At 41.9% G+C, this 12990-nt stretch overlaps 1 protein-coding gene across 1 annotated transcript in view; it reads right to left on the bottom strand.

Moving 5' to 3' along the window:
* LOC108096982 (unconventional myosin-VIIa) overlaps window positions 1-8966 on the bottom strand; it is a 634406-nt gene extending 625440 nt beyond the window's left edge. Inside the window, 2 exon segments of the mRNA XM_043207602.1 lie at window positions 8651-8766; window positions 8949-8966. Coding sequence (XP_043063537.1) covers window positions 8651-8764 — 114 coding nt within the window. The 5' untranslated portion in view covers window positions 8765-8766; window positions 8949-8966.
* Window positions 8967-12990: the final 4024 nt, after the last annotated feature.

The following is a 12990-nucleotide window of genomic DNA, read 5'->3' as shown; positions in this document are numbered from 1 at the left end:
AGCTGATGGACCAAGCCACTCCGCAGCATTCGACAGCGAGCACCACTAATCAGTCCGCTTACCTTCCGTCTGGGTGCCGGTTACCACCATGCGATACTGAAGTATTCGAAGGAGATTACCTAAAATGGCCAACATTTAGGGACCTTTTTACAGCAGTTTATGTCAACAATCCTAGGTTGACACCGGTCGAAAAGCTTTTCCATCTCAATGCTAAAACTAGCGGCGAGGCTAAGGCAATCGTAGCCAAGTCCCCTCTCACAAATGAGGGTTTCGATTCAGCATGGGCAGCGCTTCGAGACCGTTTCGAAAATAAGAGACTGCTAGTAAACAGCCAACTCAAACTCCTTTTTAACTTGGGGTCTGTCAGTTCCAAATCAGGCCAGGCTCTGAAAGATCTTCAGAGCACAATCCAAGGGTGTTTGGTCGCTCTGGCTCATTCCAAAATTTCCACAGAGAATTGGGACTGTCTCCTGGTATTCCTGTGCGCCAGTAGATTACCAAAACTGACCCTCTCCTTATGGGAGCAGTCCCTTTCATCTAAGTCCGACATTCCGACTTGGGATGAGATGAACACGTTTCTTGGTGACCGATACCGAACGCTAGAGGCGATTGAGGATATGAAACCAAGCCACAGCAATCACTCTACCACTAAGAGTCAACCCGTCTCCAGGAGGCTCAACTCCTTCGAAGCTAAAGTGGTTTCCAAACCGAAGAATTGCGATCTGTGCTCAAAGAATAATCATCCAGTCCGCTTATGCCAGCGTTTTCTTCAGATGTCTGTCGATGCGCGAACCAACTACATCAAGAAAAAACAGCTGTGCCTAAATTGTTTCGCGAGAGGCCACCAGCTACGTGAATGTACGAGCACTCACAGCTGTTTCACATGTTGAGCTCGGAATCATACGATGCTCCATAAAGGCACCCCCAATTCCAGTGGGTCAACTGCCGGAAGTAGTTCTTCTGCAAGCCCACAAAATCCAGCTGTACAGAGGGCCGCCAACGGTTCAGAAAATCTGCCTAGGCACGGCCATCATTGACATTTGCCACTTGGGCACGAACTACAGGGCTCGCGCTCTAATAGACTCGGGTTCTGAGGCTACGTTTATTACGGAACGCCTGTTCAATGTAATTAAGCTGCCATTCCGCCACATCCAAGCCCAAGTTTCGGGCTTAAATAAAACCATTTCCGCTCAGGCGACCAGGACCTGCCATTTTTCCATTCGAGCTCCCAATAAGCCAGGCCTTCAGCTAGAAACCGCAGCTAACGTTCTGCCTGAATTGGCCGGAAAGCTACCGTCCTATCCAATCCCACAAGATGCGCTGATTGATTTACCTGCTATCCCCCTGGCAGATCCCACATTTTTTGAGAACTCCCAGATAGATGTTCTGATCGGAGCCGACATTTTACCATTCGTTCTGCTGAGCGGCATGCGCACAAACATTTGTGGCTCTCTCCTAGGTCAGGAAACTATTTTTGGCTGGGTGCTTACCGGCCCAGTTTCAAGTACATCTAGCCAAAATCGAGTATCCGCTTTAACGACCCAGATAACCGAAACTAGTGACAGAGTCTTAGAAAAACTTCTCACTAAGTTTTGGATGGTGGAGAACATACCCACTATAAGGGTAAAGGAATCCTATTCTTATTGCGAAAACAATTTTCTCCAAACCACCACTAGAGACGTAACCGGGAGATACGTAGTATCTTTACCGTTTCGCGAGCCTGAAAATCTCGGGTCCCAATTGGGGCACTCGCGATCCAGTGCCCTAGCTCAGTTTCCTAGAAACGAAAACCGTTTGAAGAGAGACTTTCCATTAAAAGAGCAGTATGACTCAGTCATTCAAGAGTATTTGGATCTGGGTCACATGAGAGAAATTCCCCCGTCGTACGATTCTCCAAACTATTATCTGCCACACCACGCGGTGATCAAACCCGAGAGCACTACCACCAAACTTCGCGTGGTATTCAATGCCTCTAGCCCTTCATCCAACGGGACAAGATTGAACGATATTCTTCATGCTGGTCCAGTCCTACAATCTGATTTAACCATTCAGATATTGAAGTGGCGTTATTTCCAGTACGTGTTCAGCGCAGATATTACCAAGATGTACCGTCAAATCTGGGTCGATCCCAAACATACCCCGTTCCAAAGAATCTTATGCCGGAATAAAGAAGGAGAAGTAAGCGATTTCGAATTAAAAACAGTCAACTTTGGTGTTAACTGTGCACCATTTCTGGCACTCCGCGTACTCCAACAATTGGCAGACGACGTAGAAAAGGACTTTCCTACAGCAAGCAATATTATTCGTCACTTTATGTACGTAGACGACGTTCTGGCAGGGACCACTTCCATACAAGAGGCTCGACTGGCAATCAGCGAACTTCGCCACGCTTTTAGCAGCGCCAGGTTCCCATTGAGAAAGTGGACGGCCAACCAGAAGAGCATACTCGAAGACATCCCAAACGAGCATCTACTCCACGAGGACTTTCGCGATCTTCATTCCGAAAGCTTTGCAAAAACACTGGGTGTTCGGTGGAATGCGACCTCGGACGAGTTCTGGTTTGTTCCACCGCCAGTATCAATTAAATCCACTCATACGAAGAGAAAGGTTCTTTCCCAAATTGCGAAGCTTTTTGACCCAGCCGGATGGCTGTCTCCGTTTATTGTCCGCTCAAAAATTTTTATGCAAGAGATTTGGTTGCAGGAGTTGGGCTGGGATGAAAATATCCCTACAGAAATGGATCAAAGATGGCAAGATTTTTTGCGCAGCTATTCCGAGCTGGAGCAGATCCGTATTCCAAGGTGGGTTGGTTTCCAGCCAGGAGTGAAGGTAGAGCATCATGGGTTTTGTGATGCGTCTAGAAGGCATATGGGGTCGCTATATACTTGCGGGTGGAAGTAGGCCACAACATTATGACGCGTCTGCTTACCGCCAAAACCCGAGTCGCCCCTGTTAAAACGGTGTCCCTTCCACGGCTCGAGCTGTGTGGGGCATTGCTGTTGTCAGAGATGATTGCAGCTATCCTTCCGAATATGCCAATTTCCAATTCCGACATTTTCTGCTGGACCGATTCCATCATCGTCCACGCATGGTTGAGCAAGCCGGCATGCCACTGGACCACGTTTGTAGCCAACCGGGTGACAAAAATTACTCATGTGACAAGCGCTGAGCATTGGGCGCATGTGCGATCTGAGCACAATTCCGCGGACCTGGCCAGTCGAGGCGTTTAGCTGCGGGAGCTGGTTCATAGCCAACTCTGGTGGGAACAGTCGAAGGACACGTGGTCAGCACGGGAGCTTGGACCTCCAGTCACAGACTTAGAGCAGCGTGCTGTGAAGGTCAATTTCGCCAAGGCCCCATCCGAAGATTTGTTGGAACGTTTCTCCGCGTTGGACAAGGCTTTGCGGGTCCTTGCGTACGTATTACGGTTCATTCAACGCTGCCGCAAGATGCCGAGGGACGCTGCTGAGCGACCTACCAAGGAAGAGCTCCGAGAAGCTGAAAGAGTCCTTATTCGATATGCTTAGCGGGGAGAATATACCCAAGAGCTCAAAGTTCTAAACGATAAGCGTCCGATTCCAGTTTCCAGCCCGATAGCCAACCTGTTTCCATTTCTAGATCAACAAGGCCTGTTAAGGGCATGTGGGCGCATTACAGCCTCAACGGCCCTTCAGTATGACGAGCGGCATCCTATTATACTGCCATACAACTGTCGGTTAGCTCGTCTTCTCGTCCTTTTTCACATCAAATTTCCCTGCATGACTGCAACGCCTCATCTGGCTGTGGTAAAAGCTGTGCTGAACTCCTGTAAGGTGTGCACTATTTACAAGAAGAGAGTCCAGACGCAATTGATGGGCGATCTCCCGACCGATCGAGTTTCCTTTTCCAGGCCATTCACATATACGGGCATTGATTATGCAGGCCCGTTTGAAATAAAAAACTATACTGGCAGAGCATCCCTTATTACCAAGGGATATGTTTGCGTGTTTGTGTGTTTTTCCACGAAGGCTATCCATTAAGAGCCTACGTCCGACCTGACAACGGAGAAGTTCCTCGCGGCATTTGCCCGATTCGTAGCAAGAAGAGGTTGTCCTCAGCGAGTCTATTCGGATAATGGCAAAACCCTTGTGGGGGCAGCGACTCTACTTTCTCGAGATTTCATGCAGACGATTAAAGAGTCTGTAGCTGGAACCTATAGCCATCAGGGACTTGTGTGGCGGTTCATTCCACCAGGGGCTCCACATATGGGAGGATTGTGGGAGGCTGGAGTAAAGAGCTTCAGGGCACTCTTTTACAAGTCGACGTCAAGTCGGAAGTACACGTTTGAAGAGTTCGCCACGCTTCTCGCCAAAGTTGAAGTCTGCCTTAATTCCAGGCCGCTGTCTCCCATGTCCGAAAATCCATCTGAGTTATTGGCATTGACGCCAGGCCACTTTCTGATTGGGGGACCTTTGCTTTCAACAGCTGAGCCTCAGTCGATTATAAATCGCTGGCAGCACTTAAAGGCCCTGCATCAGCAGTTCAGTGCGCGATGGAAGGAGGAGTACTTAAAGGAACTTCACAAGCGCAATAAGTGGCAGACTCCTTCCAGAGATATCCAAGTCGATGACATGGTGGTCGTCAAAGAAGACAACATGCCATCAAACGAATGGCGGCTCGGCAGAGTTGTATCTGTTCTTCCAAGAGCCGATAGTAGAGTTCGCGTAGTTGAGATCCGTACTGCTCGAGGGACTATAACACGTCCCATCCACAAACTAGTACTTCTTCCTATGGATGACCAGGCAACCTCCGCCTTTCCAAAATAATGCATTCTGTCCTCCTTCTAGCACTTCTTTCTATGGAAGCCAAGGCAACCAACAAATATTGTGCGAATTGCCTGGCGCATCAGCACTCCGGAGGGCAATGTCGCAGTGGCGACGCATGCAAAAAAATGCGGGAAGGATCACCACACGCTGCTCCACCTGCACGAGATGCCCAGGAGTTCTCGACGAACGCCCATCCAGCCACGCCGCCAATCGCCTTCCCCTCAACGCCGTCCATCGCCTTCCGAGCAACATCGCGCATCGACCACTCGCCTGTCGAGATCAGTCTCCCGGTCTCCGTCACCATCGGCAAGGCAAGCACTGGTACGACGACCAGCTCCAGCGGCAACCCCATCAGTAGCGGCTCTAGCGCAGCATCAGAGCCTCCACATTCTCCCGACGGCCATCGTGTTGCTGGAATCTGGGACCACCACCTTCGAGACGGCCGCGTTGATCGACCCGTGCACTCCCGTCAGCACCATCGACAGCTCCCTGGCAACTGCCTTCAAGCTACTCAAGTCTGCTCGACGACGATCCGGTCAAGAACGGGCGATTTCCAGATCGAGGTGCTCCTAAATATCAGCCCTAGTCTGCGCATCCGCACCCCGATCCGCGCGCTTAGTGAAGCTATGCGAGCCCAGTTCAACGACATCCGTCTTGCCGATGAGCAATTCCATCGCCCAGCAAGAGTTTCGCTGGTGTTGGGCTCGTACGTATACCCCGACGTCATCCGGCCCGGGTTTCTAAATGTACGTGATGGGCTGCCCGTTGCACAGAGCACGGTATTTGGATGGGTCGTGCCTGGAGCATGCAGATACGCCTAAGGATTCATCCGTTGCTTCGCTCGTCCTCGCAAGGGGGGGAGAATGTTCGCGCCAGAGCGGCGCTTTCCAGTCCCTTTTGAACCGCCCCTGGAGTCTTAACAGTCGTGAGAGCAGTTCTTCCATCGCTTGCATCTCGCTCTCTGGCACTGTTAAGGGTCTCAAATCCGCTCTCCAAGCGGCTCTTAAAGTTTCCACCCCGAAGCTTAAGTTTAGTTCTAATTTCCAAGTGTAACCGCGAAGTCGAAATAAAGAGTGAAGTTTTTTAGAACGTTCAATCGAATTTTGCCCGCGTTATTAATTCTACCCCAAAACAACTAAATCGAGACCCAGGAAGACCCGCCCCACGACTCAACAGTCAGAAAAACTAAGAAAATCCAACTCTAATATAATATCTCATAGGGATTACTTTGAAGGGGACAAAATAGATATTCATAAATAAATAAATAATTTTTGAAAAAACACAAACTTCGCGATACTTTTTAAACACACCTCGTATGGTTCGCTCGTGCTAGACATGCGGGTGTTGAAAAACCAGTAAGCGAGTCGATTAATTTTTGGGTTTTAAGATCGATGAGCAATTGAAATTTGCTTAAAAAGTCTGCCTTAATAATGGCTCTGTGCAAATCCGGAATAATGAAAGGCCAGGTAAAATTTCGGCGAAGATCCAAGATCAGCTGAGTGACGTACTTTCCAAAAGTATGAACGAGAGGTCTGGTTCGCTGCGTAAAGTGTCAAATCGTTTAGAGTGGTTTTTGGTCTGACCAGCGTTCGTGGTATGACGGAAACTACAGATCCTGAGTCGATGAGGAGCTGCTTGCTGAACTGTGGGTTCGCTGGTTATGTACTATGGAGCAAGGAGCGGGATCATGGGGGCGGCATTTGTGGACATTTTCTCCAAATAGCTCGTGGTAGAAATAAATTGATGCCGGCATCTCTGGCAGGAAAAGTGTGGGGATAATATTCTCGTTGCCCGGATCCGGAGGTAGCCGTCGCATGTTGGCCAAGATTTCAAACGACGATCTGGTGCAATGAGCGCTCCTCTTGCGCAAACCATTACTGAGGGTTGCTGTTCGGTCATGCCGCAGCCTAACTCAAGTGATTAAATTCAAATCGTAACGTAATTTAAATTGTCGATGTTTTGCTTTGTTTGGATATTTGCCCTGCGTGGCAACTCCTGTATTAATTGTAATTGCTAATTACTTTTGCACCGTTTTGCTAATAGCTGCCTGGCCCTTTGTCCACGGCACGATCGCAGATCGCCTGCCTATTCTTTCGTTTATATACTTCACATGTTTTAAATGCACAGACAAATCGGTCTGCCTGCCCAACATATTCTCGGTAGTTAAAAGCCGTAGACAAATCGGTCTGCCTGCCCAATATTGTAAACAATAACAAACATTAACTTTGTACATTAAGGCCTTGGTGCCATTAAAATAAATAAGTGCATATTTAGTTGGAAATTTGTGCGGGTTTATTTTACTTGGGCACTTTTCTGATTATAAAAGTGTATGTGTGTCTGTGGCGAATTTCACGAAATTAAGTCAATTTCGCACGATGAGCAGGGTTTTAATTTTTTCACTTGTCGGGGTCACTACTATGGCGATATATAACTTAGGTAATCAATACTGCTCGCTTTTCCACATCTAGCCACCTCTCCCTTTCCCCATCGAGGTTGTCAGGCTATAGTTGGCGCTTCAACGATATGAGGTTGCCGCAGTTTAATTTAAAAACTCCTGTTTCTTTTGCGACAGGCTATGTATAAATAATAGAAAAAATAATAATAATAATAAGATTTTTGTAACGCCTCCTGAATTTTAAATTAAATTTCATGAAAATCAGACGACTATATAATATGAACAATCGTCAAAAATATGGTAAATTAATAAAAAAAAAAAATCGTCATCGATTCGATGTTGTTCAGCCTTTACTGTAATTGATTAATTTTTATGAATTTAAGGCAGGTTCTCACCTTGTGGCAAAAAAAATTCTTTTTTTTTTTGCTTATCGTATAGATATATGTTCCGAAAATGTTCTCAAAAAATTTCAGATCCAAATTTGAAATATTACAAAAGTTACAGGCTCTTACATGGAGCACATGTCGAGCACCGGCCATTGGAAGCCAAAACTTTAAACGCGTTTATCTCGGAACCACGTTTGCGGACCTTACGGAAGTAATTGAAGGCGTTGGGGTTAACCAATCGTCATCAATTTTTTTTTTAAATGTTCCTAATTGTTTCCTTTAACTAATGAACTAGGATTATCCAAAAATATTGAAAACTGTTTAATTGAGAAAATAATTAGTGAGAAAAAAAAGGGCGAAAATCGAAATTTTTTTCAAAAGCTAATAACTTTTGCCATTTTCATTTTTTTCTGATCCTAGTTCATTTTATGCACAGTACAGTACACTTTAAGAATCTTTTCGGTTTTTGTGTTTTCGATTACCTGTTTTGGCTGAATCACTTCCGTAAGCGGGACACCTTTTTGCCGAAATGTTGAAACTGAGGAACGCCCCCTCCCACCCCTTTTTTGATTTTTCAATTTTGAAATTTTTTTCGCAAAATAAATATTTTTTTCAAATAAAGTTACAAATTTCAGATTTTTATCTTTAACCGTTTTCTCAAAAAAATTTTTTTTTTTTAAATGTCCATTTTTCGGCCCTACAAGGTGAGAGCCTGCCTTAAATTTACAGCCGCCATTACCACCATAATCATCAAACTGCTTTTTTTTCCGAGACGCTCCGTTAGCGGTCATTCCTTAAATATTTTTGCACAAAAAATACACGATTTTCTTCCAAAAGCATCAAAAAATGGATAAATTCAAAAATTGAAAAAACAAAATCGCGAAAACATTTATTTTTTACATTGAAACTCTTAACCCTTCCTTAAAAAATAAACAAATAATAAATACAAAACACCTTTTTTTTAAATTTTTTAAATAACAAAAAAAAAAAACAAGAACTTTTAAAGGACTTGACAATATTAATAAGGCAGTTTAAAAATGCTTTTCCTTTTTTTTAAAGGATACATATATAATGTCGTTACAGTATCGAATATGAAGATTTTCGTTTATCCTATTTTCATCTATCTCCGACATTGAAGTCATATTCTCAATACCAAATTTACGTTCGCTCAACATCATATCTAAAAATAAAGAAGCGTATATTATTTAATTATTTTGGTTAATTTACTAATAAAAATATATATTTAAAATCTTACATCCTATGTCCTACGTCCTATGGAAATGATCAAATAGTATTCATATTACAATATAAGCTAAAATAAAGCTTGTCATAAAAAAAGGCAGCGTTTAAGGGGTTATATACCTTTTTCTCCAGAGAAATACAGGGTTTTTATTTATTTTTTTTTTAGCATGTTACCATTGTTGTATTGAAATACAATACAAATTTTATCAACGTACATGTCCTTAAGTAAATTCGTATAAAATTTCGAGTGAAAAATGTTCATAATTTTGGAAGTTACAGTCCTTGCCGCAGAAGTCCTTTTTCAGTAGTGGCTCACGGTGAGCATGAAAACAAGGAAACGGCTCAACTTAAAAAAAAAAGAAAAAAAAACTACGTTAGTATATAGTGTTACCTTGTTCGTGAACGAAGGATTTTACGAAAAAAATTTTTTACAGTTACAGTGATTATTTAAAAAAAAAAAACCCATTTTTTCGAGGTCTAATAATTTAGTTTTTTGCCCCAAAAAAATAGAAAAAATTGTCGAAAATAAATTTCCTTCGTTCACGAACTAGCTATTGTATCTACAAACAATCCCCCAAAATCGATCGATGTAGTGGTTACCGAGTTATCGTGCTCACCGCAATGACCGTTTCTCAAAAATGCGATTCCGAGATAATCGCGTTTAAAGTTTTAGGTGGACATTAGGTAGTCATGTACACCGTGCGCTATGAACGGCTGTATCTTAGGTTCTAGTGCTCCGATCTCTAAAAAATTTTGCAGAAAAATTGTTGAAAGTATGTACATAAAAAAAAAAATGTTAAATTTTTTCGATATTTCGAGCCTGAAAAAGGTATATAACCCCTTAAGAGCGCAAGCTCTGTAACGAAGAGCTATAACACTGTGCGACAAAAAAATGTTTAAGTTGATTTTTTCTTATTTTTCTCTTCTACTAATCAAAATAAGAATACAAGTTTGTGGATTTGTTAATATCAATAGCCAATCAGCTTCTACGTACACTCAAATGTCACAAAAACGCGTGTTTTTGCATATTTCACAGCCTTATAATCACATATTGGGAAAATATTTTTTCACCGTTATAAGCGTTAATGCAAGTTCAATATCTATTAATTAAAATGTATTAAGCAAATATACCGTTAGGCTTTTATCACAATGCTTTAAAATTTTTTTCTCCCAGCTCTATACTCTGGGCGACTACGTATGGAACTTGTTACGCGAGGATACCTCTGAAAATGCCAAAAAAAAATCAGAAAAAAATTTCACTTTTAAAAAAAATAATAGTTTATTGGAAGTAAAAAAAAATAATATTTTGTGTTAAATATTTTCATAATAATAATTTCATAAAATTTATCATAAAAAAAGAAATCCTATCACTTAGAAGGTGGCATAAATATTTTTGTGCATAACTTATGCACCTTAACGGAAAACAATCAAAAAAGTAACTTAAACAAAGATTTTGTTAAGTTTTGTCGCACAGTGTAATGGGTAAGGCTCGGCAACATCAAGATGAACGTCGGCCCTGGTCAATCTGAAATAATGCTCATAACAACAATCTGCTTATAACAACAACGACAAGCACAATGATATCGTTTAAAAAAGGTGACCTCGACACTAAAGAAGACAACAAACACTACAACAACCACATTAACTGCAGTTTTTATTTCGTTAGCTCTTACTGGCATGCTAGGGGACTAGCCAACCCATAAATACAAAAATGTCAACGGATCATTAATTCAAACATGAATCGATCGATATGTGCAAATAAAAAAAAACTAGGCCAACAAGCCGCTACAAAAACAAATGCATCAAAAGTTAATAAGAAAGTTAAAGCCAAGCAATGCGCTGACATGAAATCGATTTTCTATTCTGAGTGACCCAAAAGAAGATAATAATACCGCTCAAACACCTTAGGACAAGCAACTAGACAACGACCAATTTTTATACGTCAGGCAAAGCCAAAGTTTACACACTCGCCCGCATATGTATCTCTGCGTACACCCCAAAAAAATTTCAAAATCTAACTTTAAACCCTAGCTGTTCGGCCATTTATGCATATAACTATTAAGCCCATTATTTTTTTAAACATAATTATAATTTATTGGTTCATTGACGTATTTTTTTTAATTATTCAACAGAGTCTTATATTTTATTTTTAATTTTAAACTTAATTCTACCAAAAAATGTACCCGCAAAAGTCTGCGTACACCTATTTTAAACATAAATAATATTATTTTTAGTAACTGGTAGGGTATCCCTTTCTCTGTAAAACTTCCGTGAGGCGTCTCGGCATGGAATCCACAAGTTTTTTGTCTCATCTGCAGTAGTTTTCTCCCACTCCTCCAGAATCACATCCTTGAGCATTTTTTTTTTTGATGCTATCGTGTGTCTCCGGATTTTCCTCTCAAGAAGATCCCACAAATGCTCAATTAGGTTTAGATCAGGACTCTGGGGAGGGGTTCGCAGCTGATTTTTGACATTATACAGCAGCCAAAGCTTGGTATTCTGTGCCGTGTGCTTCGGGTTTTTGTCTTGTTGAAACCTATATTCACTTTCGAGCCCTAATTTCTCAGCACTTTCTTTTAAATTGTTTTTTAATATTTCAATATAGATTTTCTGATCCATTATTGACTCGATAAATACCAATTTTCCAACGCCACTTGCTGCCATACACCCCCACACCATTATTCCGCTTCCTCCGTGCTTTACTGTGCCAACCAAATTTTCTTTATTAAAGGCTCCTCCGCTTTTCCTCCATACCAAAACCTTTCCCTTAATTCCAAATATGCAGAACTTGCTTTCGTCGGAAAAAATAACCTTATTCCAGAAGTCTTGGTTTTCGAAAATATAGTCATTAGCAAAGGTTAGGCGTTTTTGTCTATTGACTTCCGATATGTGAGGTTTTTTGCGGGCGACTCTGCTGTGGTACCCAGCCTTGTTTATGACCCGGCGTACAGTATCCTCGGAAACTTTTTTGGAAAAACTATCCTCGACCTGTAGCTTTGCCTGATGAGCTGTCGTCCTTTGGTTGAGCTGGATAGTTTTGACAATATTCCTCTGCTCGCGGATTGTAAGCAAAGGCGGACGCCCAGAACGAGCCTTTGGCAGGATACTTCCAGTCGAGTTGTAGTTATTTATCACTCTTTGGATGGATGAGTGGGTTCTACCAACTAAAGCACCAATTTCTCTATAAGATTTTCCATTCAAAAAACCTTTTAATAAAACCGCTCCTCAACAGAAATTTCCTTGCCTTTTTGTTCCATCTTGCAATATGCTCGTTATTGTAATGACAAAGTTTCATTTTAACTGAGTAATATCTATTTTTAGACATTCTAACGTAGATCGGCGACAACAAAATTAACGGTAATCGCACAATTCTGCATTACAGTTTTTGGTAGAGTTAAGTTTAAAAATAAAAATAAAATATAAGACTCTGTTGATTAAAAAAAAATACATCAATGAAGACAATAAATTATAATTATGTTTAAAAAAAAGAATGGGCTTAATATATGCATAAATGGCCGAACAGCTATGGTTTAAAGTTAGATTTTGAAATTTTTTTTGGGGTGTACGCAGAGATATGCGGGCGAGTGTATATCCTTGCAGTCATGAAATATGTCGATCAAAATGCATAAAGGCTAATCAACAACATCGAAGCTAAGACGATTGTTTATGGGGAAGACAACGAATATGCCACCCTTGTAAATAATAAACGCACGAGTAGGTTTAAATTATTTACGTATTTATTTGGAGCTGCAACTCCTCGTTTCATGTGTTTTTGAATATGTTATATAATGTGTACGAGATCTAAGGTAAGATAAGCCGAAAGCGCGGCTTCTTTATACCGTCGTTCTCACGAGTAGAGATAATATAGATCAGGGGTGCTCAACGCCTATACACTGAGTGCACTTTTGTTTTTGTAGATGCTCTGTGCTTATGGGTAGTGCGCGCATAAGCACCGTGCATATGGGCTTCGATTTGCATGCGAAACAAAAACAATTTTGCTTGTTTCTTCATTACATCTCTATCCGTCGTCATGCTTCGCTGAACGCAATGTATTTTGTTTTTGTTTTTTCCTCGAGCACATGCACTGAAACTTATTTTTCTGTCTGCGTTGGCTTTTGATTTATTTCGTGGTGGACCATCGTAAGTGTTATGTTAAATTTTT

Source organism: Drosophila ficusphila, unplaced genomic scaffold, assembly GCF_018152265.1.
Source record: "Drosophila ficusphila isolate 14025-0441.05 unplaced genomic scaffold, ASM1815226v1 contig_2, whole genome shotgun sequence".
Lineage (NCBI taxonomy): Eukaryota > Metazoa > Arthropoda > Insecta > Diptera > Drosophilidae > Drosophila > Drosophila ficusphila.
Note: the sequence above shows the minus strand (reverse complement) of the source record. Positions and strands in the feature narration are given on the sequence as shown.